The 25,550-nt window shown below is 41.6% G+C and overlaps 5 protein-coding genes across 7 annotated transcripts; 3 read left to right on the forward strand and 2 right to left on the reverse strand.

Moving 5' to 3' along the window:
* Positions 1-1,314: 1,314 nt before the first annotated feature.
* rspry1 (ring finger and SPRY domain containing 1) lies at positions 1,315-11,263 on the reverse strand. Its single transcript, XM_062390269.1, has 15 exons — positions 10,901-11,263; positions 9,782-10,403; positions 9,363-9,415; positions 7,279-7,391; positions 6,496-6,622; positions 5,804-5,862; positions 5,301-5,367; positions 4,972-5,103; positions 4,766-4,881; positions 4,515-4,658; positions 4,315-4,426; positions 3,793-3,895; positions 3,460-3,612; positions 2,819-2,923; positions 1,315-2,468 (listed from the first exon to the last, which is right to left on the reverse strand). The coding sequence occupies exons 2-15, from the start codon at positions 10,177-10,179 to the stop codon at positions 2,372-2,374; spliced, it is 1,779 nt and encodes a 592-aa protein (XP_062246253.1). The 5' UTR covers positions 10,180-10,403; positions 10,901-11,263; the 3' UTR covers positions 1,315-2,371.
* Positions 11,264-13,864: 2,601 nt separating this feature from the next.
* anapc13 (anaphase promoting complex subunit 13) lies at positions 13,865-15,141 on the forward strand. Its single transcript, XM_062390426.1, has 2 exons — positions 13,865-14,217; positions 14,819-15,141. Exons 1-2 carry the CDS (start codon positions 14,119-14,121, stop codon positions 14,942-14,944), a joined length of 225 nt encoding a protein of 74 aa, XP_062246410.1. The 5' UTR covers positions 13,865-14,118; the 3' UTR covers positions 14,945-15,141.
* A 140-nt stretch (positions 15,142-15,281) lies between these two features.
* Positions 15,282-18,062, reverse strand: LOC133955538 (lathosterol oxidase-like). Of its 3 annotated transcripts, none has more exons than XM_062390423.1 (6): positions 18,009-18,062; positions 16,447-16,664; positions 16,227-16,359; positions 16,023-16,123; positions 15,715-15,843; positions 15,282-15,551 (listed from the first exon to the last, which is right to left on the reverse strand). In XM_062390423.1, exons 2-6 carry the CDS (start codon positions 16,654-16,656, stop codon positions 15,282-15,284), a joined length of 843 nt encoding a protein of 280 aa, XP_062246407.1. In that variant the 5' UTR covers positions 16,657-16,664; positions 18,009-18,062. The 3 variants fall into 3 exon arrangements, with proteins under 3 accessions (XP_062246407.1, XP_062246406.1, XP_062246408.1); XM_062390422.1 differs by lacking the exon at positions 18,009-18,062 and adding an exon at positions 17,797-18,002; XM_062390424.1 differs by lacking the exon at positions 18,009-18,062 and adding an exon at positions 17,215-17,657.
* A 3,466-nt stretch (positions 18,063-21,528) lies between these two features.
* On the forward strand, positions 21,529-22,487 carry mt2 (metallothionein 2). The gene is made up of 3 exons (XM_062390534.1): positions 21,529-21,687; positions 21,813-21,878; positions 22,271-22,487. Exons 1-3 carry the CDS (start codon positions 21,663-21,665, stop codon positions 22,360-22,362), a joined length of 183 nt encoding a protein of 60 aa, XP_062246518.1. The 5' UTR covers positions 21,529-21,662; the 3' UTR covers positions 22,363-22,487.
* A 1,127-nt stretch (positions 22,488-23,614) lies between these two features.
* On the forward strand, positions 23,615-24,686 carry steep1 (STING1 ER exit protein 1). The gene has a single exon (XM_062390398.1). The coding sequence runs from the start codon at positions 23,757-23,759 to the stop codon at positions 24,432-24,434; it is 678 nt and encodes a 225-aa protein (XP_062246382.1). The 5' UTR covers positions 23,615-23,756; the 3' UTR covers positions 24,435-24,686.
* Positions 24,687-25,550: the final 864 nt, after the last annotated feature.

Genomic DNA, 25,550 nt, shown 5'->3' on the forward strand with positions numbered 1-25,550 from the left:
AAAACTAATTAAAATCACAATAATAATAATCATAGTATTATAAGTTATAATCAACTTAATTTATATAATTTTAATATTTATTATTTTATTAATATATATATACGCATCACACAGTCATACAAAAACATTAGCATGAACATACATTTATTACAAATATCACAATCCAGGAAACAGCAATTCGTCAAATCACATCTTTGGGAACTCCGAGGCAAAATTCCTTTATAGATGTTTTAAATACAGCTCACAACTTATTCTTTACAATCATGAAGTTCATCTCCAACCATGGGGACAACCATATAATTTCTTTCACTTGCATGTGTAAGGTGCTCCAGGAAATACAAGGTAGCAAACAGGGAACAGAGCAGTTAATTGTTATACCGAGATATGCATGTCATCTTTAATAAACCATTCCAGTATAGTCTAAATGATTTTACAGACCTTGCTCATGCAATTTGGTTGAGTTAAAAACTCTTTCATAAACAATTTGACTGAAGTAAATTTGAACCTTTTCAGTGTTCTGTTAATTTGAATTGTCGTTAAATTCTCTTTTTAATCACACAAACAGGATATTTCCGTAAATCGCAGTCTCACGTTCATCTCGTCACCTGTTTCCAAAAGTTAAATCTCTTTCCGTCAACCCAGAAATGCTTCAAGTAAAGGATAGACAGAGAGACAGATGGAAAACACACGACTGAAGACACAGGGAGAAAGATGGAGAAAAGAAAAGAGCAGAGAGCAGTGCAGTGTTACATAGAGGAGAGAGGGAGGGATAAACTTCAAGTCTGAATAGATCAACCCTGCAAGAAATATCACAGAGTAATGTGATTTGAAGCAAATGAAACAAACACATTTTACTGTACTGAACCGAAAAAGGCCATGTCACCATTTATATGCAAATTTATTTCAAGTATGACCCCATCTTAAGATTGACCTTGGGTTGTTTAGTAAACTGATGAAGAGTAAAGACAATTCACATTTGTTTTAGAGGATTTACTGATCAGGTGATGATCAACTAGATCTGCTATAGTTTTCAGCCAAGTTTCTAAATCGGTGTTCAGCTCACCTTCATTTACAAAACTAACTTTAATCACATCTTGTGGATTGAAAACGAATCGTCTTAATACAGACGCATGTGTTTGTGTGATCACAAACTTAAATTAAGACTTTGTTAGCTGCTGCAATCAAGAAATCCATGACAAACTTCAGAGGTGGTGGGTGGAGGTTCACTGACGCACACTTCCCTCACACTGGCTCCTCAAATATTAAAATTGGGGTGAAAAAAAAGTTTAATTTTACAGATGAAGTCTCTGTAAATCTGAATCCCTGTGTATTTATTTTCTTGTGGTTGCAACATACATATGTAAAGATCGACATCTGAGCAAAGACTACAGCACAAAAAGCAGCAGGGTCAGCCATGTTGAAAATCAGTGAGTCCTAATAGAGATTCTAAATTATGTAGTTTCTTTACTGTTTGTAAATAAGAAAGAAATGTGGCATTTCTTTTCTCTCTTGTTCCACCACTGATTTGATTTTAAACATCTTTTGTAAATAAATTCAAATCAGAAAACCGCACTCGAGGAATAATTCTGCAAATTTGAAGTTCTTTTACACAAAGAGTAAATTCTAGAATATCTCTCTGAAGGCAAACACCCACTGGGTGATTAATCAGTACAGACAGTGAAGCAGATTAAAAGGAGAGGTTGTGGTACAACCTTGAGAAAAGAATGAAATGCTACCTCAAGAACAACACAATTCGAATATCTATACCAAAAAACATGACATGTGATACATCTCGGATTTATCTGTACCGTGGCTTTAATACTGTACTGCAGGCAGCTTTCTTTCCAGCTAACCGGCCCTTTCAGATTTGCAGACGTGTGCATGGGGGTGAAGGGATTAAATAGCTGTAGCCTCTATGCTGTAAGCGCAGCAGGATCCGTGTTTCTGATAACTTGACCGGGGGATAGCTGCAGATGAGAAGCTAGTTCTGTCATTAATCTGGTCTAATTGGTTCTGCTCCTCACGCCTGCTCTTTTCTTATATTTTTAAATAAATCTGACAAACACACTGTCTGTAGAAGATGAAGATTCTTGGCCCAGCTTCTCCAAGGAGGCGTCAGAAGGATACAAAAGAGGAGATACAGGTAAATGAGTGATCCAGCTGTGGTTCGATTCCCCTCCTCCTATTTCCTCTCTTTCTTCTCTCCACCCCTCCGTCGCTGTGTCCTCTGACCAGAACTCACAGTTCTGGCGTCATCACAGCATTGTGGCACCATCCTCGCAGCCCCATTGGATGGGAGGGGATTAGAGGAGGAGGAGGAGGCTGTCGGGCTTGCTTGTCTCTCCTTACTGGAGGAGGGGCAGGAAGTGTGTCAGGAGACATGTGCAATGAGTCTTACTCGGGTCTGGATGTCCTGGCGGCACAAGGGGCACGTGTCTAACTGTAAGGCACACTCCATACACATACCACTGCAAGAACATGGAGGAAGAACACAACATTAAAGAGGATTTTATTATCCCTTCAGAGAAAACGTCAGAATTAATGCAATAGCAACTATGGTTTCAGAGACTTAATTGTAAATAAATAAAAGTTTTGTCCAAGGTAACAGAGGATTTTAAAAGTCCAAACATGAAATATTTTATTTACAAGTAATTAGTACTTTAAAAGAGCAGCAGGTGCAGCTTCTACAAAGTACTAAATACTCTTGCCAGTTCCTCTCAAACCAGGCAGATCGGATAGGACGTCAAGCCTCTCAGCCAAAACCGTATTTATAGTTTTTCAAAAATTTACAAAGAAGATAAATCAGACTTATACATACCCATGTCCACAGGGCCGCAGCTCCGTGTCGGCCATAACGTCACAACACAAGGTGCAGCAGTTCTCCCGGATGCTAACCTGCTTTAGTAAGGCCAGACGGCGATGTCTGGAAAACACACACACACAAAACTAATGAATATTTCCATTGACAGACATCTCTTTAAATCGGCTTTTCTTGTGTGGACTGAAATGTCACTTTAGCACTGCAGATCGTCATGATGTACTTGTACTGCATTGCGATAGCTGTAAGCAACAACATGCTACATAGGGTTGTAGTGGAATAATGGCGGAGAATGAAGTTACTCTCCCTCTGTGTGTCTTGTAATCAGAGCTTCTTTCTTTGCTAAGGGTTGCAGGCAGTTTGGCCAAAGAAGCAGCTGTTTTGAGGTGTAGGTGTAAATGAATTGGAGTAATGAAAGAGAAATGAAAATGCTTTGTAAACTGGAAAAAAAACAAAACGCTGAGTCATGTTCCTATCATATCCTACCTACGAGTTGAACCCTGTGTGTAACCACATGATTCACTGGCTATAGGGAGACTGGGTAAGACATCATATTACACATGGTTTCCCAAGCTGTCAGTGTGTCTTCTATTTTAGACACAGTCATACAAATCACTGTGAGGAGCAGTTTAACTTGGTACCTGGGGAGGATGATCTTTTCACTGGGCAGCAGTGCAGCGAAGTCGTTGAAGGTGCTGAACTTGACCGAGGGTGGGTGACGGAAAGGCTTGGCCCCAAAGTTAAACTCACACTGCTGGTACGACATAAAGCTGGCTGCAGCGAAGAAACCCGACCTGACAGAGACATAGGAGAAGGGATAAAAACATGGGGGTTCAGTTGAGAGGAGGAGGAATAGGACAACAAAGAACATAAGCAAAGCAAGGAAGGAAGGAGAAAAAGAGAGGAAAGAAGTGAAACCAGTGCTACAGAACAAAAAGGTGACCAGAATTCAGAAGGTGACTGTGTGGACTCACGTGGCCGATGAGAAGACCTGTTTCTCTGGTGGCAGCTGATGTCCATTTAGATAAAAGATCATCTGCTTCTTGCTGAGGTCCAACAGGAAGCCAATGGCATCTCCTACACACGACACACATGTAGTCTCAGAATCCTATTATCCCTCTATGTTGGAGGTAAACCAGGGCGTTAATACTGGTGGTAACTTCCAAATCTTATTAACTGATCTGTAGCGTTTCTCTTCCACTTGCTGAACCTGATTCTGACGACTGAAGAGCGTACCCACTCCACCAAAGTTTCATAGAGCAAGGACAGACACTCAGGAAGAGAAGTGGGAATGAAAGAGGAAACATTCTCCATGTTCCAACTCAGTGAACCATCAGACTCATTTTGAAGCTGCTGTTATAAGGTTAAAGAGTTTAAAAGTGTTGCTTTAAACATGTCTCTTTTGTTATACTTTTCAAATTTCTTTCTTGTTTATAATTAATTAATTAGTAGTCCTACATCACAACTGTGTGTTTATGTGTGTGTATGGAGCATACCCTCTTTCCAGCAGGGGTGAGAGTGAGGTTTACTGCGAGCGTTGTACCAGATGAGCTGCCTGCAGCCATCGTACGCACACGAGTATTCATCATCTCCAATTCCATATCCCTCCTGTGGAACACACATATACAGAATCATTAAGTTTGTGTCCGCTGAGACCAAATATAGATTCAAAATTAAAAACACTGAAGAGGATTACATGGTTGAGGAACTTGCTGTCCTTGGTGGCCCATCCGATTTGCATCACGCCTGACGTGACAACCGTCACCTCATAGTACCACACGCCTGAATCCACGCAAAACGTACAACGCACGCTCTCAAAGGACGAGGCGTCACATCGAGCCTGAGGATGGGAACAAGAAAAATATGAAAGTCAGATTTCATATAGATTAGAGAAAACATGTATATTTGGGCATTGAGTAAAACAAGTAAAATTAGAAACAGACAAACCTCCAGTCCAGAAGGGGAAATCTTGAGGTACTCGCTGACGTCGTTGCTGTTCAGCATGGCGTTGATGTTAGTGAGGTTGACCTTCTCATAGGTGAATTGACGACCATCCTTAAGAACTGGACAGACAACAAGTTTCTTTCTCACATATTCCTGATGAAAGAGACTCTTCAGGAAACATACAGTTTTGAAAACATTGGGCTACTCACACAAATTGTCGAGGCTCCACTGTGAACAGAATCCAACCTGCCTCTTCAAGTAGTCGGGTTGTTCTGACCACGACTCCAGTACAGAGAGTCGATTACTGATACAAGACTCGGACACTGTCAGTTTGTTTTCACCTGAGGGAAAGAAGCAGGCGTGAGAATTGTGCGAAGGAATAACTAAACAACACAATTTAAAAAAGCTAGGAAAGACAGCAGGTCACTGATTTGAGGTCAAGGTCACTTTCTGTTGTATTTTGCATAGAAGTCACTCGTGTTCCAATCTCTCAGTTTTTACTTTTTAAATGGCTTCATGTTACAGTGAGTGAACCTACTGGTCTGGGAGAACTTCTCCAAAGCGATGAGAGCAAACAGCATGACAGTGGGATGAGCCTCAGAGCTCTGCAGGAAGATGTACAAGCATTTGGAATTAACTGAATTACTTTTCTTGCAAACACACAACAATTACACAGCTGGTGTTAAAACACCATCAACACCAGAACACTAACTTCTGTTCTGGAAATTACACACAAATAATTGAGTTCACCGTTTTTCTTTCTGTCCGTCTTTTGATTTTTTCAACAACCACTCATTCAACACAGAATTTTGCTTTGTGACCCTTAACGTTGACAATGAGCACATGTGAAGTTGTTGAGAAAATCGTAGGTTAAACAGAAAGACAAGAGATTTCTTGATTTATCAGTAGGACAGAGCCACGTGCTGAGAAGCCAAGTTTGAAAAGGCAAAAAACAGTGGATTAAACTTAGGAAATTGAGTGTTTCACAAAATGAATCATAATCATGCAGACAGCGGACTGGGTGTGTGTATGTTTGCTCACCAGGCTCTCCAGAAGATACTCTAGGGTTCCAGGGCTCAACAGTCCAATACTGGCTGGTCCTGAGGTAGAGAGCAAAATTAAAGAAGTGAAAAAGACTAGTTTTAAAAACAAACTTTGCTTCTAGTCTGTTTCTGTCCCGACGAAACAAGGGATTCTTTTTAGCTTCTGTCCTTAACTACTTGTTTCCGAGCAAAATTAATGTATAATTGTGGACAGTCAGAAAGCTGTGAAAACCTTTCAGCTTCTCTATATCTGTTTATCAGTTGCTTTGTATTTAAACCTCAGTTTACAGTATTGAGTGTTTTCTTCACTTAGAAAGTGAAGCTGCTCCTTGATTATTATTGACTATTGCTGTTCTGTATTTATGTTTTTGACAAAATAAAGATTTTCTGATGAAATCAAATTACCAACAAACTACAACAAGACACAAAAAGAATAGATATCCCTCTGGATAATAACAGCCTACTTCTTTAACACAGGATTAGGAATTGAGCAAAGGTTAATGCAACGTTCTCGTAAATTGACTCACACACAAACAAATCTTTTGCTTTTGCAATCAGTGTCTTGGTCTGATTTCAAGAGTCTACATGATCATGGTGAGTAATAACATAGCAAACCAGACAGTGTAAGACCAAGAATATTGGCTTCAAGGTTTGAAAAAAATACATCAAGTCAGTAAAAGTGGACTGTACCGGCCAGTTTCTCTGCCAGACATCCCAGGACAGCTGTGGTGTTTCTGTGTTTCGCAGGGTTTAGAGCATCCTGTTGTGCTACAGCCGAACTCAGACTCAACATGTCTGAGAGCTTCTGCAAAGCATCCTAGAGAGAGGATAGAGACCAGTTATCCTACTGAGGGTCACATGCACACAGCTTCAATGAATAATTATGAAAAGTTTGAGAGGATGGAGATAAAGGATCTCAAGACTTCAAAGTCAAACCAGTAAAGTCATGAGTGGGCGAAAATACAGTAGAAAGGGGACACACACTCAAATGTTTGTTCCATTACCCCTGTGGGGAAAAGTTATTGATATAATGCATTCACTTATCCCATTCACTTATCAATTCTACTTTGAACATCAAAAGCTAGGACACCATTGGCCCTAGATTTGCCCCCAAGTGGCACAAATACCCATGTGTTGGTGTGTCTTCAGTTTAAAGGTCTCACCAGGACACACAAGCAAGACCAAACACACACTTGCTATTGCTAACAGGGAAAGAAAAAGGTGATAATGGTAAGAATGAAAATATATAGGAAAATAAAACTGACTTTATTAACAGGGCCAAACTCTTATTATGTAAACTTGATGTTACCTGAGTCGTCACCACAACATGACTCCTTGCTCTATAGTTGTCAGATTGAGCAGTGACAAGCTCAACAATACAAAGTATGACGACAACCATCCTCCTGAATATATATATATATATATATATATATATATATACTGTATATATCAATGTATGTATGAAAGACTAACCTTGGTGGGCAAGGGGCACTCATCCAAAAGAAGGGTGATCACTGCAGGGCCGAGTGGATCGTCCAATGGGATCACTCGAATCAGAGATTGGACGACCTCCAGCCAACCGTCATCTGAGGGAGGAAAGAAGAATGGTTTCATTTAAAATGTATGTGCCTGCATTTATCTAATGACTCACATAAATCTTATTATATACAACTATGAGACATAACTCTGGATGGCTGCATAAAGCATTTAGCAAACGTTTATATTTACCCATTGTCTCAATATTTAACATAACTTAATATGGGTTTAGGTGGGTTTTCAAAAGACAATATTATACTCATCCGGAAATAGCATCTTCCAATCTCACAGTTCATAGGGTAGTAAATCTTATAGTCATGTATTCAGTATACTATCTATTCTTCCTGAACCATGAATATTTGTCCAGGTGGAGATGTCCATTTCTATTCCAAACACATTTTCTATTTCTCAAGCCATCTCTTGCCAATATGGAGAAATTTATAGGCAGGCACAGACAATATGAAAAGGATTTCTCAATTGTAACCACACTGCCTCCAGTATTACTTCTGCCCCCACCCCTTTAGATGAATAACATTCTGTTGCTCCAATAGACTTTTCTCCAAGACCTGAAGTTGCTAGTCTTAGTTATCGTCCAAAGCTTTCATCTCCCTTTTCTCTTTAACATAGACAGTAGTGCAGTTTATGGAATTTAGTTTTCTGTTGCATAGTTGTGCAAACACTATCCATCATATTCAAGAAGCTAACGCCTTCACCTAATTTCATAGCCTCTGGGCTTAAAGTGCACACATTCCAATATCCCTGTAAGCTTGTTAAGGTGAAACCTTTTTCAAAATCCACCTAGCGTTGAATTTATACTTGCTAATACAAGGTGACAACATACTTGCAGAGGAGTGTTTTCTCTTAAATTTTGAGGGGACAATGTTTGGTAAAACCATGAGTATTATTAAAGACTTGATAAAAACATACATTATATATTATGTGTGTTTGCATTGTTTTTCAGTATATTCATCTAAAAACAGAGACGCTTCTACTCTCTGGATCATTTGTTCATGATTAATTGCCATATTAAACCAGATAACACAAAGATTACTGAACTGTGCTGAGTCAGTCTCTTGCATTACGAGCACTGGATGCATCACAAATAGAAAAACACCGGTTTCCTGTCCATTAGATGACTCAGTAACAAACACACTCTCCCTAACCATATCACTTATTAAAGCCTTATGAATAATGTATCATGGTGGCATAAAAGTGACTCTCTGGCTGAGTTGACTTGCTGCTTCGCTGCCTTCAGAGTTCTGTATCTGCATTGCAAGCCAATACTCAGCTTCGCTGTTGTCAAGCCACACATCACCACTCCATGTTGAGCATCAAACACCATATGTGCATGACACAAGGCCCAAGCTAACACATAAGCGTTGACACCACACACACACACACACACACACACACACACACACACACACACACACACACACACACACACACACACACACACACACACACACACACACACACACACACACACACACACACACACACACACACACACACACACACACACACACACACACACACAGACAGACAGACAGAGAGAGAGTTATTGACCATATGCAAGAAAGCAAACACACAATAAACCAAAAACACTTGCTCATATGTTCAAATTGACTCAAACTCTATCAAGGATCAGTCAGTTACTGTCAGCAACACAGAGGATAGCAGCTGCTCAATAGAGCAAAAGCAAAATCCTATTTATACAAACTTTACACGTAGTAGCCATCACATGATGTCTGCAGTGTAGGTCATGTCCCTTCCCAAGGTGATGTAATGTTCCTCTAAGCTGGAGAAAAGCTGAGGCAGCAGTATTGCCGCAGGATAGTAAGCAGCAAAACACAGGTGATGTTGCAGCCTGTCTCCCGTTCCTCCAGTTAGACACTGTCTCTTTGACACCTCATTCAAATAAACCCATCCTACCGCTGTAATATGTGTTTATTTTCAACCACAAAGCTGTGTCTTTTCATAACAACAGCCTTGTTCATTGTGTGTTTTAAAGTTCTTACCCGTCTCTGCCATCTCATGCAAAGTGATCATGGAGTAGGGCGGCTCTTGATCACTGAAATAAATACAGACCACATAATATGTTAACAGGCTGTACATCACAAACTCTGCTCTGCATTTAGTGATGCATGTGGACTCAATATACCTGAAAAAACTTGATGCCGGGGCTCCGCTACTGGTCTAACTACTCAAATTCTTAGTGCATATTTATCAACATGTAAATCACGAAGGTATTTTGAAAGTATTCAAACTTTAAAAATAATAACTTTTTGACGTTGATCGGGAAGGTAAAGTCTGCAGCATTTACTCACGACTCTGGTTCATATTTATTTTAGTTGAGAGCTCACAACAAACATTCTTAAACTACAGAATATTAATTTAACTGTACAGACCACTTTGAATCTTCCATGACTAGACTTACTTGTCTACAAGTGTCCTAATGACAGCCAGTGTGTCCAGCACCAGGCCGTCCACGTTCTGCTTCTTCCGCCGTGGCTCATGTGGCCCTCGTCCTCGGCGCGGCGGCCTGACTGGATCCCTTGGCCGACTGCTCCTTGCCTCGCCAGCGTCAGAACCTCCACCTGTACCATGATCCACCCGTCTCGCTTGTCCCCGGGTCACCCTCGTCGACCCGTGGTGATGGTCCTCCAAGTCACTATCCTCCCGGCACACACAGCTGTTACCCATGGTTCCAGAGCTGGAGACCACACTGGCAAGGGTCTCCCAGAATGGGGGAAGGGAGTTTGAGGAGGAAAGGAAGAGCAGAACCTTTGCAAGGCTCCTGCAGGCACAGAAAGTGATCCAAGCTGCTACTATCATATCATCTGGAGGGCTTGCACTAAGGGGACTCTTACCCCGGTGGGCCGGGTGGAGTTAGTGTCAATGACCATAGTGTTGCCAAGCAGAGATTTGGGATTGTTTGGGGGAGTACTAACGTATCGCTAGTTAAACGGACCAGGAGGCAGGGTCGGGTGATGCATCGAGATCAGCTCTTAACATCATCTGACAGATTCAGGTCCAGTTGTCTTTCTGGGCAGCAACAGCTGTGGGAGCAACACAAAGAAAACAGAGAAAAGTTAAACTCTGCACATGAGTTCTAATGACTTGTTTATTTAACTGTCTAACAGCTGATCGTGCTCTGCAAGAAGAAAAGCTAAAAATCCACACCACGAGAGAGACACACCACGAGAGAAAGGGTCAATTCCCGAATGAAGTAAAAGAGTGAAAACTAAAATAGAAAATCAACATCAGCCACACAGCTTTGAATCTCTGAAGCAAAGTGGCTACAACACAACGACCTGCAGTTTGAAGCTGATGTTCCTGGTGAAAGTCACCTTGTGTTAGAATGATCATTATTACTAAATGTCTGCAAATAAATTAGCCTTGTTGACAAAATAAGAGCTCTCCGGTTAGGTAGCTAGCGAGCTAGCCACCCACCAGTCACCAGCAGTGTGTTACGATACTTTACGATACAATAAAAAAAACAAGTGTCACAAACTATGAGGTCTCAGTCCGTTGTGTCACTTCAACACATACTTACGTGTTTGCGTTTGAGCCGAAGCACTTTCACCAAAAAGGTTAGCCAGCTGGCGTTGGGTAGCGGCTAAACCGGCTAACGCTAGCAGTTAGCCAATTAGCGGGGCGCTCCTGCTGTCAAAACGACTCGAGTTAGCTTACGTGACTTAGCCGCGAGCCGAGCGTGTGCCTCTAAAGCCGGCGAAGCACGTGTACGCGACCCCGCCGATATTCCACAACACACGTTACGCAGACGTCCGTGAAAAGCACATTCACATGACGGGGGGGCTAACTCCTCTAACGCGTTTTAACGATACCGCGCCGCTAGCTGCTGCTTGCTAAGTTCCGTAGCGTCGGCGGCTAACAGGCTGCTCATCATCAGCTGTTGATGCGGCGGCGGAGGAGGAGGAGGACTTCTGATGAAGACACAACGTCAACACAGGAAAGAGACATTATAAATCAGACATGTCTCCTCTTCTAAAGACTATTAAACCTGTCTGGGATTTGTCTTTGTTTTTGTTTTGTGTGTGTCTGTCATTTTTTCCTATATTGTTTTATGAGGAGAGAGCTTCAGAATTAAAGCTATAATAAAAGTTATGAAGGTATTATTACATTACATTAGAAAATAAAATGCACCGCTAATATGAAGTTGCTCAGATTGTGTACGTCCCACCGAGGGTTGCTATGTTTACATCATATATTTCACTGCAAATCCATAAGCTTTAATAAATGTCAACAAAAGCAGGAGTTAAAGGCAGACGTCAACCAGATGCTCTGAAGTCAAATTGTCTTACAGGTCAGTGAACGCAATCCTCAGTCAAGACATTGACAAAAAAACCTCAATAGGCTGCTTTCAAGAACTGTAAGAAAATCTGTATAAATTAATGAATAAAACAAGTTGTGTCAGAAATTAGAAGTTTAAAAGTGGTTCTATAAAACACATGTTTTCATATTTTAAATGTGAATCCAGTTAAGACTCATCGTTTCCAGAACAACATAATATATAAATGTGAGGTTATCATGCATATGGGATGTTTTGATTGAATAACCAAGGATGAAGAGACTCGTTTTTTTCAAGTGAATCTTCAATGTTTCACTAACAGATTTATTTAATATTAACATAGGAACGAACCAAAGGTCATTCAGGTGTGTGAATCAGAAAATACAGCAGAGAGACAAAAGACTCCAGGTCCACGGTCCAGGGTCCAGGTAGGAGTCCAATGAACTCTGTGTTGTCATGAGCATAATATGAATCATCAAATCCTGGTCACTTTGATGTAAAATCATTTAGGCATCTGAACTATAAATCACATGTTTGAAGGTATAGGAGATATTTAAGAAAAATGAAGTAGCATCCACATTAGCAATGAAACAGACACTGACAGACAAAGTTATTTCCATAAAGTAATGGAATAAAAGTTACTCCACAGATTGTATTCAGTATCAGGGAATGTCTCATTTAGTTTAAAGAAAGGACAAGCTCTTGTGGTCGGACCTAATGCTGTAATTAAAGAGCTTTAGCTCATAATCCAATACTAAGGTTGTTGTCACACTGAATAGGCATTCTCACACTGTCTACTTGTACTAGTCTCCTCTAAACTACAGGAAGGTCAGGACAGAACAGAACAGAAGGTTTTCTCATGCATATGTGTTTAGATGGTGTGATGTAAACTGGGGCAGTCGTTCACTCGGCTGCGGTCCAGTGCTGTGTTGAAGGACGTGTCACGATACGGCCCAGCCCGGCCCAGCTCCGCAGAGAATTTTTGTGATTTTGGATGGAAAGTACAAGGTGCGGTTTCATAGGTTGGCGGGAGACGGCCGATGTCGCCATATGAGGTTCTGTACAGGGGGTTCTGGTGCTTTGTTCTCAGCCATGGTCGTCCATCTTTCCCTGTTGGAGTCATCATGCAGGTGAACACTGGGTTTCCAGGGCTGGCACATGTGTTTGCTATCTTCTGATCTTGAGAAGCGGACATCTCTGCAGAGCCTGTAGCAGATATCAGAATTCCTCACCAACCTCAGATTACACAAAACATTTACAACCAAGACACTGAACTGAGGTGAAGAGGTGATTGCCCTTTTATTACTCCCATGAACACCTCTGAAAACCACACAAACGTCAAGTGGCAGCTACATTTAACATGCTTGATAAGAATGACACATTTTTTATATATGGATTTCTTAATTTCTTGAAAATAAGGTGTTAAGTATGTTATATTAAGGTGTCTAACAACACAAATACAACAGGGATATTTCGCTTTGTAGGTCGTGGTTAACGTTGGCAACCTGTTCAGGGCCCAACTATGCAGCTGAGCTAATCGTGGATATCAACTGAAGTTAAATTAAAATTAGCAAACTTTACACGGCAACACTTACAGTTTCACTGACTGAACACTTTCTGAATTGAATCCCACAGCCTCCTGCCTGTTAGCAGATAAATAAACTTACCTTCAATCGTTGTACAGCAGCTGAACTATGTGTGTTGGGTCTTGATGCTGACGTTGGCTTCAGCCAGGGCTGAGAGACGGCCCCTGGTCACCATGGACACATGTAAACATAAGGTCTCATTTGCAAGTTTACTTTTACATTTGCAAAGTGAAGTAAGCAGGAAGTAAATGTTTTTTTTTAAACCCCAGATACAAAGATTACACCCATTATTATGAGACATTATTAGATCTTCTAGACACGTCTGTTTTTATTTTATTCCATTGCATTTAATATTTTATGTGAATATTAGTACTTAAAAAACGTGACCCACAAACATCATTGCTCCAAATATTTTATATGAATATTGCTATTGTATCACACGTGGGTTTTTGCCAATGGGCTCCATGTCATGTGGCCCATTGATTCCACACAAATACCCAATTGTGTACAGATTTAAGTTATTATTATAATTAATCAATAACGGCTCTGTTATCACAGGCATAAACGAACACATTTTTTTTGTGAAAGCAAGAATCTTCCCCACAGCCCTTGAAGGCGTCACTGCCTACATCATCACCAAGCGTCAACTCGCTGACGCACAACTTACGCGACCACTCGTTTCAAACAACTAACACGTTTTAAACGCGTTTAAACTCGAACGGTGTTCTTTGATTTGTTTGTCTAGCAGTCAGTGAACTTGTAAAAGCAGCGGTGGACTGTGACTCTCTCTCTCTCGTCGCCATCTTCCTCCCCAGTGAGGAGGCTTGTTGTGGTTAGCTCGGCGGAGGGGGGGAAGCTAGCATCTGGACTCAGAAGATGGACAGTGAAATCCAGAGAGACGGGAGAGTCCTGGATCTCACCGACGACGCCTGGAGGGAAGACAAGCTGCCGTATGAGGATGTCACCATACCCCTGGTACGTGTTGTAGCGCCACATAGAGACCATAGATAGAACTGCACCTGGATCAGTGTGTCGCTACCCAACACATCCGTTCTCTATCTGTTAAAACTTTAAATTTTCTGCAGGATATTTATATAATTTGTATGTGTATTGTACTAAACCCCTTGTATGCTCCTGTGTGTTATTGTGTACAACCCCATGTTTACTTGTTTCTTGTTCGGTTCCTCTTTTAAATTCATATATAAAAGCGTCACATACACATCACTACAAGCTTCAGCAGGAAACCAACATTCACAGGTTGTTTACAGTCACAATTTTTAATCGGACATTGGGGTTTTCCATAAAGCAAAAGATGTCATTGTTCATTCATCTCGTATCGATGTCAAACTCTTTCTGTGAGCATCAATCAAACCTCGTGTGTTGTGGATTTGTTCTGCAGCTAGTTGCTGAGCAGTGGAGGTTTAATGGGATTACGACACAATACAAATGACAAATCTGACTAAGCACACAAGGAACCAGTCCAATTCGATCTGTTCTCAGCTGTTGTGTGAGGTGCACAAACTTTGAATCAAAAAATGTAGCGTCACGGCTTCTTCTCTTCCCTGTCCTCTGTCAGAGTGAGCTGCCTGAAGCTGAGCAGGACAACGGGGGATCCACGGAGTCGGTGAAAGAGCAGGAGATGAAGTGGACGGACCTGGCCTTGCAGAGCCTCCACGAGAACACACCGAGCACGGGGAGCTGAGAGACTTCTGAAAAGCTGCGGCCGTTTCAACAGAAATCTCCAAATCCTCTCAACTTCAGAGACTTCAATGCAACAGGCCAAAAGTTCTACAAAGTAAATGACTCACCTGTCCTTTGCCTTAAAATCATTGTGAAAGATTCGCCAACTTGCCTCTAGGAGGAAAATGTCATAACATGCTAAAGTCCGTTTGAAAATCACATATTGCCTCCTGTTTACTTTTTATTCTTAATTTATGCTCCAGATGTCTGTGGGTGTTACTGAAGCATCAGTTTCACACTGGAAACCTCCAGGAGATGTGCAAAAGCAAACAGAAATATCCAGACCGCGGTTTCCACCATCACTTTGTCTTTGCAGCCTCTGCCATGAGCTTGCGTACGTGGTCATGGGAGCCCTCACCCAGCAGGGCCGAGGGGTGTCGGTAGGACCCCCCCAGACGATCCCAGAGCGTGAAGTACTGTCCATAGTTGTAGATGAAATGGAGGTGATGGTCCACGTGGTGGGCAGCACCGTTAATCAGACATATCAGAGGGCCGGGGATGCGGTAATCTCCGTCGTGTATGGAGATGGTCCAAAAGTTGACGAAGACAAAGAGTGAGAGATACACCACCTGTGCTGTCAATGTACAAAACGAGAATATAAAACATTTTAAACGTGACAGAGTTCACACCGTGTTAAAATCTTGGTTTTCAAAATGTGCATAATCTTTACTCCTAACACCTCAGATGTGATATCAATGCATGTGAAGTAAAGCGTGAGAGTCAGACCACCACCTTGTGCAGGGGGAAGATGAAGGGGTAGACATGGTAGGGTAAGCTCTGCAGGAAGCCGTCCAGTGGGTGGAAGGCATGGCTGGCAAATGGCGTGGGGATCTTGAATATGTGGTGTTGCTTATGTAAGTACTGAGGGGGGGAGGAAAAACACAAATGGTTGAAATTTTAGCAAATGGCAACTTGATGAATGAATTCCAACTTTTACTTTGCCTCTTGATCTATTTTTGGTCTCCACCGGCTCATGATGAAAACATCTGGCTGTTGTGCTGAGCCTGCTGTGTACATTGAGTTCATTTGAGCCTTTTCACCTTGTAAATGAGCTTATGATGCATCCAGCGGTGGATCCAGTAGATACACATGTCGGTGAAGAACAAGAAACCAGCAATGCTCAGGATCAATCCAGCCCAGCCTGGAACAGAGACAACCCACGCTCACATATACGTCTGGGAGGGAACCATTCGTTTTCAACCTGTTTATTATAGTGGAGTATAGAGAATATAGACTTTTCTCACCCAGGGACGATTCGCTGATGTGGTCGTAAAGTTTGCTGTGTCCCTTGATCTCCCAGAAGAAAAGAGCGACGGTGGGGAAGCTCATCCAGAAGATCGAGGTCACTCCCAGCTGGATTTCTTGTCTCACCTGATTCTGTGGTCCGACCAGAGACATGAAGTTAGGATTTGAGAGAAGTTTGCTTTTGAATTGTCAGACTGTTAATAGAGAGCGTCGCCGTACCTTGATGAACTGTGGATGTTTCATGAGCTTGTGGTCGAACACGGCGTAGAAGTTAAGAGCAGCAAAGCCCAGGTAGAGCAGCTCTGCTCCCATCGTTGTCACCACCCACAGGCTGATTATCTGACGCAGAGCTTCATCCTCGGACCACGAGGCCGGGTACACGTACGGAGTGAGGACGTAGTGGTCAGCGATGTAGAGCACATGATCCATGGCACAGGCTGCGAGTGAAGAGCAGTGGAAATATCAGCCCATATCAACAGGAAGTTGATTAAAGTTAATTTATAGGTTCTGGAACTGAAATTGCTCGAAACGCAGAGGTCAATATATATATATATATATATATTGTATATTAGGCCAATCTTGCATTTTAGCCTTTTTTCTTCTTTATATCTTATATGACACGTTTCCATTAGAGGACAAAGAACCAATTTTAATATTGCGTCACATAAAACTGAATTTAAGAGGATTGGGATCAGGAAGTTTTCTCAAATTCACTAAATTCTAAGTCGACAGGACTGAAAAGCTCCATTAGAGCAGTCAACAGTTTTTATATCAACATCTGGAACCACAGAGGAAAACAATTGTCTACAAAGGAAATAAGTTTCATTGTCAGTCTTGGGGAGTTGGAAAATAAATGTATTCAAATCATTACTTGACACAATAATCTGTATTAAGTAAAACCTCATCTGTCTTATGTTGCTTATAATAATAATCAATAAACTTTACTTTGATTATTAGAAATGATATAGAACAGTTTTGTGTCCCTACCTGAATCAATGACCAGTGTCCCTCATCAGGCTGTGACTCCAGTGTAAGAACATTAACGCTCAACGGACTAGTTCTACCTCTATTAGTGACGCTGTGTCTGTTTTGAATGAGAACTGTTTTATCTGTCGGCTGCAGATTGGTCGACTGATGAAAAGAGCAAAGTCCTGACATTAGTTCTTGTCATCAAAGCTGCGTCTGATGCATTGATTGATTTAGTTGATGAAAGGTTCTTAATCCCAATCAGACTCTGTTCACACATTAGTCTCCACATCTAATTCCAGAGGCAGTAATCTACTCACTCAGATTCTTGTGAAAGTTCAGTTTATTTTCTTTAAATAAGTTAATCCATGAACGTATTATATGTTAATGCCTAATTTATCGCTTTTCAACCAAAATTATTGAAAGCAAATATGAGCACCAGTAAAACACAGATTTTAAATATCAACTGAGGGAAATTTACCCTGTCTGTATAGTTCTCATTAGATTTACAAACATATCCACCCCATATTCAGATTTATTAACATTTTCTATATATCCAAAGCAGCAGTTCTATGCTTTAAAGGCATTACTCTGCTAACTAACCTGCGTAGGACCAGGGCCCGATGTCAGGATTGCGTGAACCTTCCTAGAAACATGAGCAGCTCTTCCTCACACAAGGTTAGTCCACCAGCATATGATTTATGGCAGCAATGACTTGACCCAGAGCGTTTAAAAAATGTCCCCTGCTATTTCGTCTTTACTGTGTAATCCAATACATTTCCCAGAAAGGTAAAGAGTTAAAGGAAAGCTCTTACTGGCTTCATTTAGTTTAGGCAGCAACTGTCCCAACAGGATCCAGGGGAGACACAAATGTGACTCACATGTGGGTGAGGGTGGAACAAGATCCCAGCATGCTCAGCAAATAACAAGGAGCTCAGTGTCAGGGAGACACCTGCTCTTCCAGCCAATTCCTGCCAATGTCAGTGCAGTTACAGTCAAATGATCTCTTTTACATGCATACGGTTCATTTGATCCCAAGTAATGAAACTTCGTTCATCACAATATGAATGAACCTCCAGTTTAATGTATTTTTTAACACATATAGACAATTCTTTCTTGTGTCTGGATTTGATCTGCGGGATCAAATTCAGTCTGGAAAGTCTGACCTTTACACAAACACAAAACACACACAAACAAACTCCGTACACACGCACATAGCAAAAAGGATTGAGTTTGACCACAAGGTAAAAAAAACAAAACATGCTGTGTCAGCATTTCCAAGCTGACACACAAGTGTCCCCCAGGCGGCGGCGTGCAGGCCGTCACTCAGTGAGAGGTGGACGATGGGACATTTTATTGTTCGAGCAAAGAGGATGACCCGCACAGAAAACCTGAGCTGGATATTATCACACAGGCAGCTTCTGGTGTCACTCTAGTTTTGTCTGAACTAGTGTATTGATTAAAAAAAAGGTTATTGTGTTGATCAGGAGTCTGTGTCCCAGTTGAAAAGTGTTTCTCTTAATCTGAACCTAACCTGTGCAATGAGACTAAATTCAATGACGGTTGTCTCTTTGGAAATGTGAGTAAATGATTGAAATACTTGACACAAATATCTCTCTCTCTCTCTCTGTCTCTGTCTCTTTCTCTCTCTCTCTCTCTCTCTCTCTGTCTCTCTCTCTGTCTCTGTCTCTGTCTCTTTCTCTCTCTCTCACTCGGTGTTACTACTCTATATTCTGTTCATGTCAACGTGTAGCTGTCGCCCTCTAGAGCTCGCTGACAGTGACAGCACCTCTCTGTGCCGTGTGCAGGACCATCACGCTTCATCTTTGCACACTTTTCGTGGTTGTCACTCTGAATGTTCCAGAATAGCACAGGGAATCAATGCAATCATATACGGTTCTTTAAAAACTTAATAGAAAAACTATTATTTAAGTGTATCAAACAGCCAGTGGATCATAAACAATGATTTTCAATCTAATGCCTTTGTGTTTAAGTTTTTAAGCCAGAACCCAATCTAGGTCTCGAGAGACTTCTGTATAACTTTTTAATAACTTTCGTCAACTAATAACTCATCATTATCACCACAAGCCTTCGACTGTCTCTATTCCTCTCTTCACGTGATCAAATACCTGAGGATTGTGAAATCAGAAGCTACAGGAACAGAGTTCTGTCTAAACGTGGGAAAGTCCATGTTTTAGCTTAAACTTTAAACTGTTAACCTCCATTCTGACCTAAGGTTCCTACAGTTATTATTATCTCATGGACTCTTCCACTTCCACTTTTACATCCTCACTTTCATTTTCACCAAGGTGCTGAAAGCTGGTGTCACATTTTGACATGGTTGAACTCTCAAATTAAAGTCTTTATTCTCACTGTACAAGATAATACGAGAACAATTAGTTCAGACTTTTCCAGAATCTTCTCTGGACTCGTTCCTGTTCGCACGTACTTGTGATGTTTGCACGTGTCACCACCCGTAGCGACTCAGCAGCTCAGATTGTGACATGTTGGTGAAGTATGGAAAAGTTTCAAAAGAGCGGCGAGCGCAAAAAGGGGGACAACGCTGCCTTCAGGGACCCAACACCAGCTCTGACATCCAAGAACTATTAATGTAAACAGTCTCACAGCGGAGGAAATATGTGTTTACTCGGACAGAAATGATCCTAGAAACATGGAATATTTCATGCGACGCGACAGTAACGTTTGTTTTTATGATGAAGCGCGAATTATTACCAAAGCAACATGAAGTCAACACAGAGTAGCCTGGTTATTTTCAAAATAGAACGCGAATAGTGGTTTCGAAACTGACATAACATGTCTTATTCAACTAAATGTAAGCTGTTGTGGTTTGTGGAGCTTCAGATTTAGCAACCAGTGTTGTTGCAGCTCGGAAGTTACATGTTTCCTACTGTACACGGTCCGTGAAGGCATCATATTGTTAGCAGAGGAGGGCCGTGTGCACAGCCGTGCGCGCCGGAGCTGAACCATGGTAACGGGTTTGTGAGGACCGTGTGCACACGCGTGGGTGAAAACACTGATTCACACGTGGTGGAGAAATAATGAAACTGGGTCTGAGCTGAAAATACTGAAATAACAAGATACTGAAGTTTTTTATACAACCTGGATTCAGAAGGGACTCAATACTTTGAATTGTGTATTTACTCTTATACACAACAGATATGGGGCATTGGGTGGATTTACATCAAAATCGGAATAATTGTATTTGTACACCTTTTCCCTGAGTCTCATCTGTTGTTAGTGTACTGTTAGAAACCTAAAAGATGATGTGAAACTAAAATGGTTGGTCAAACGGGAATAGTAAAATATGACGTGGCTCCACAATGTGTGAGTAAAGTGCAAACTTAGGGCAGAAATTCACCAGTTACAGGAGTTAGTCTTAATAAACTGTAAAATAATATAGACTTTTTGACATTTGAAGCTATAAAAATAGATGTATAGGTTTATTAACCCACATAAACTATTGAATATCAATAAACTGTGAATTACTATTAGTATTTGTATAATGTAAGTTTTATGTTTTATAGATAGAAGCTATACAAAAAAATTGAGGTACATTTACTCAGTCCACATTGGTCGCAAAAGGTATAAACTAATTAATATTTCTTATGTTTTATAATTTGAAGCAAGATTCCCAGAAATGCAGCCAAACCTTAGAATAAAAGTAGTGAATTATATTTAACTAAATCATAAAAAAATAAATGACAATACATGGTGAGTAATGTAATCTACACATCTACTGCGACATCACGATGTAAACACTATATACTTTATTATTTGAGAACAAACTATACACTTCTTCATAAAAACAAACGTTGAATTAATTTATTCGACGTCAACACGTTACCACACGACTGCCTTTATCAGCATGGAAATTTCCCACATGGATCCGTGCGCAAACATTCCATCGGGTGCAAATCAGCTTCTTTATATTATTTATACTGAACTCACACATGTAGTTAAATATAACTTTAATATCCCAGTGGGAGATATTTGTGGTGTTTTTTGTCTCTACACATACATGACAAATACAGACGTTGTTATGATGAACTGTAGTGAACTCGGATCTACACACTCTCCTTTATATAACGATGTAAACACGTTAATTATTCCGGTCTTTTTTGTCTCCAGGGACGCGGGCAGAGGAGAGAGAGGGGGGGTCTTATATAATTTTCCGGACGACACCTCACATCGTCTGAATCTGGGAATCTCTCCCCCCTCCTCCTCTTCCTCCTCCTGCTCTTCATCCTGCTGGCCGTGCGCACAAACTTCTTTGTGATCGCCCACTTACGTTAGCGCGTGCTACGTGACAAGCACATGTTTGCACTCGGCCCTGTTGTTCTGGCGCTGCTATAAAAGGAGCCGCCCCTGATGTGCGTGATCACAACACTGAAGCTCAACCAGAGACACACCTGCTCCCCTGAGGAAGAACCAGACCAACGCTGAGAGACATGGATCCTTGCGAATGCTCCAAGAGTCAGTATCTGTATTTATCTTTATTAGAGAAAGACTGTTTTTGTGCTATTTTCAATTTTTCGACCTTCTGTCATTGCCAGACAACATGAAGCTAATCCCTTTTGTCACGTTCCCTCTTTATTTAGCTGGAACCTGCAACTGCGGAGGATCTTGCACCTGCAAGAACTGCAGCTGCACCACCTGCAACAAGAGTAAGTCCTCGCATCCATCACATATCAATGTAAATCTTAACGCTCAGGCTTCAAGCTTAATCCTAGACTGAGCTTATTCTTTAACCCCAATCAGCAAATTGTCTATTTATAGTGTCCTATAATTAAATATAAATAAACAACATGCACCATGTGCATGCTGAATTTCTCGTTTCAACAGCCCAGGTGAAGCTGATTATCTCAATCGGCCACAATCTAAAGGTGTTAATTGTGTCTCTCCACCATATTTACCACCTTTGCATCAACTAAATGGATTCAGATTTTGATTTAGTTAAATGTGGTGCTTGCAGTTTCCCCCCCACTGCTCTAAAAGAAGCCTGAAGATGAGGTGACTGCTGATGTGTCACTAATGCAGTTTTGACCTTGCGTTGCAGGCTGCTGCCCATGCTGCCCATCCGGCTGCCCCAAGTGCGCCTCTGGCTGCGTGTGCAAAGGGAAGACATGCGACACCAGCTGCTGTCAGTGAGAGGAGCCTGATGCACTGTGGAGCCGTGCGCCCTACACTGATTAAACTATAGCCGCAAATATCTAGAATGAGAATAATGGCTTTTGTACTTGTCTTTCAATATTAAAATCAACATGTTTCCTTAATGCAGTTGTGTGGTTTCAATTACTGTGAAATAAAATGAGAAGTGGTGCTGCTGCAGTGTAAATTCACCTGACCAAGGTCAGACTGTCAAGTGTATAGAGCTGAGAGGCGAGGATGCTGTATTTCAACATTTAGGGAAACTTAATGTAGCTGGTCGCACTAAGTTATCAAACTAAACCATTGAACTCTATAGTCAAAATTAGCCAGTGATTGAAAAATGCTTTTTCAAACCCCTTAAATATAATCATACGTGTGCAGCGTTCACTTGAGGTGTAAGGACCACTTGTGATTTAAAGTGGCAGATAAAACGTTTAAATCCATAGAACTCTTTATCTAAAATGTGATTGGGTCTTTATTAGAAATGCTCCTAAACCTAACATCACAAATGTGCGAACCTCTTAAAGCCAGTAAGATGTCTGGTGTGCACAGCACTTAAGGCTCTTTTGATTTAGAAAATCTCCAGTGGTCTGGGCTCTGATTGGACCACCCTAGTCACTGCAGATTAACTCTGAGGGTCATCGACCTAGAGCATCCACTGATCAACAGTTTCCTTATGGTGGCGAGCTGTCCAGGCCCAGAGGTGGCAAAGACCACCCAAAAGTGTGCTCTCCCCACTAGAAGTAATGTTTCATGTAATGTGTGGTGTTGGTTGTGCAATGGTGATACATTGTCCTAAGTTTAAAAGTAAAATCCATAGTTCAATTTGTTTTGGAAGGTCGAGGTGCTCTTTGGTAAATTATTTGATGGGACTGATTCCATTTGGTCATTTACCTATTAGTCTTTTTTTAACGACCCAAATCTAGGGGGAGCAGCCACAAATAAATGATCTACATTAATAAAGTTTGTCTGTCTTCACTGGCGGACGTCTACATTCTTTGAGGTGACTCTTGAGGTAATCCTATGCAAACTCTTCTACTTTTGGTTATGGAATTTTATAAAAATCTACCTGAAAACGGAACTTAAAATGATAAAATAAAGTACTTGATCTCCCAAACTAAATTAATAAAACAACTTTATTCGGGTATTTTAATTTATTTTCAGTTTTGAAAAAAACATTCACGAGAGTGACCATAGAGCGACTGCAGGGTGGAACCTTCAGAGCAGGGGGAACGAAAAAGGTAAACTGTCGGAGCAGCGGAAGTGACGGATACCGGAAGTGTTGCGTAGTTTCTGTATACTTGCTCCGTGTGTTGACCGTGTTTGTGTCGTCATGGCGGCTCAGTAGCGGCGTTTAGCTACAACAACAACACAGTGTTAAAAACTAATTCAAGATGCCGAAGGTCGTGTCCAGAAGCGTCGTGTGCTCGGACACCCGGGACCGAGAGGAGTACGATGACGGAGAGAAGCCGCTGCACGTCTTCTACTGCCTGTGCGGGCAGATGGTGCTGGTGCTGGACTGTCAGCTGGAGAAGCTCCCCATGCGGCCCTGGGACAAAGCCCGGGTGATCGACGCGGCCAAGCACGCGCACAAGTTCTGCAACGTGGAGGTGGACGAGACAGCGTACGTGAAGCGGGCTGAGGGCATCGAGAGGCAGCGCCGCAAGAAGTGCGGCAAGTGCGGCCTGCTGCTCTTCTACCAGCACCTGGAGAAGAACAGCCCGGCCACCTTCATCGTGGACGGGGCCGTGGTGAAGTACAGCCTGGGCTACGGCGGCACCAGTGTGTACAGCACGAAGCCCGAGCCGCCCAAGAAGGTGCGCGTCATGATGACCAAGCGGACCAAGGACATGGGCAAGTTCAGCTCCGTCACCGTGTCCACCATCGACGAGGAGGAGGAGGAGATCGAGGCCCGCGAGGTGGCCGACTCGTACGCCCAGAACGCCAAGGTGATCGAGAAGCAGCTGGAGAGGAAGGGCATGAGCAAGAGGAGGCTGCAGGAGCTGGCCGAGCTGGAGGAGGCCAAGAAGGCGAAGATGAAGGGGACACTCATCGATAATCAGTTCAAGTAGACGAGTGTCACTGAGGGAGATACAAACACACACACACTGTGACTGTTGACCTGTTTCCATCCATGGATCCTGCAGCTTCGACCTGATCTGTTCAGCTTGTCTGGAGTAACATCGCCTTTTATACACGCTTCATATATCTGGACACACAGAAAAAAGGACTGATGAAGATGATGTTACATGAATTTCAATCCTGGGAAGAAGCTGTAGATGTTTTGAAATGTTATTTTTTACTAAATAAACCTGTTGGTAGCATTTCCTCTTTGTGTGACATGAGCAAACATCTAGAAAAGGTCACGGGCGGTTGGAAAACGTGACTTCCAGGCCACTGATGCTCTGAAATTAAGGTCAAATATTGTGTACAGGTTTTAAAAAGTGTATTTTTTGCATGAATACAAAGGTCATTAAACGTACAGGAGCTGAAGTGATTGTCAGAAAAAATTACACATTTGATAACTGACCAATTCAATCATTTACCAGGTATATTATCTTCAGCTCTTTCTGTTTTACATAATTTGAAACTGTCCTGTGACTGTCCAAAGCAGGTCATTGGAAGATGTTGCTTAAGGAATCTGACATGTTACATTACATTAGAAGGATGCTCAGAGGCCCCATTCCACTGCCAAGAATACTGCTGTATCTCGTCATGCTTAAGTAGGAGAAACAAAATTCCTGGAATTGAGTATTGATCCACTCAGAAATTTTGTTCTCCCCTGATCATGATTCATCCCTCTACAAGATTTTATTGAAATTGGTTCAGGAGTTTTTGAGTAATCCTGCTGATGGACGAACAAACACATTCTGCAATAAAAACATAACCTCCATGGGAGAGGTTACAATTCATAAATAGATAAACAGATCACTAGATTAATCTGATGGAAAAACATTTATCGGCAGTTTAAAAACAAAAGCCAAAGACATTGTGATCTGAGAATCACACATGCACAACAAACTAAATTCCCTGGACCTGCTGAGTTCAGCAGGGAATCGAGCATTTGTTCAGTATATCCAAATGCTTCCTTAGGTTTGGTAAATTATTTAATAAGAATCTTATATTTGCATGTACGAACTGAAATCCAGTCATCCCTTCACACATTTACAACCCTTAATATGCATAGT

The sequence above is a fragment of the Platichthys flesus genome, chromosome 6 (assembly GCF_949316205.1).
Source record: "Platichthys flesus chromosome 6, fPlaFle2.1, whole genome shotgun sequence".
Lineage (NCBI taxonomy): Eukaryota > Metazoa > Chordata > Actinopteri > Pleuronectiformes > Pleuronectidae > Platichthys > Platichthys flesus.

Coding starts and splice junctions, on each gene's coding strand:
- rspry1 (XM_062390269.1), bottom strand. CDS start 10,179: ATGATAGTAGCAGCTTGGATCACTTTCTGTGCCTGCAGGAGCCTTGCA. Junction 5,863..6,495: donor TCTGGCAGAGAAACTGGCCG/GTACAGTCCACT, acceptor TCTCTACCTCAG/GACCAGCCAGTATTGGACTG. Junction 5,368..5,803: donor AGTATCTTCTGGAGAGCCTG/GTGAGCAAACAT, acceptor ATCTTCCTGCAG/AGCTCTGAGGCTCATCCCAC.
- LOC133955538 (XM_062390423.1), bottom strand. CDS start 16,656: ATGGATCATGTGCTCTACATCGCTGACCACTACGTCCTCACTCCGTAC. Junction 16,360..16,446: donor AACATCCACAGTTCATCAAG/GTACGGCGACGC, acceptor GTCGGACCACAG/AATCAGGTGAGACAAGAAAT. Junction 16,124..16,226: donor CATCAGCGAATCGTCCCTGG/GTGAGAAAAGTC, acceptor TCTCTGTTCCAG/GCTGGGCTGGATTGATCCTG.
- anapc13 (XM_062390426.1), top strand. CDS start 14,119: ATGGACAGTGAAATCCAGAGAGACGGGAGAGTCCTGGATCTCACCGAC. Junction 14,218..14,818: donor AGGATGTCACCATACCCCTG/GTACGTGTTGTA, acceptor GTCCTCTGTCAG/AGTGAGCTGCCTGAAGCTGA.
- mt2 (XM_062390534.1), top strand. CDS start 21,663: ATGGATCCTTGCGAATGCTCCAAGA. Junction 21,688..21,812: donor TCCTTGCGAATGCTCCAAGA/GTCAGTATCTGT, acceptor CTCTTTATTTAG/CTGGAACCTGCAACTGCGGA. Junction 21,879..22,270: donor CTGCACCACCTGCAACAAGA/GTAAGTCCTCGC, acceptor CTTGCGTTGCAG/GCTGCTGCCCATGCTGCCCA.
- steep1 (XM_062390398.1), top strand. CDS start 23,757: ATGCCGAAGGTCGTGTCCAGAAGCGTCGTGTGCTCGGACACCCGGGAC.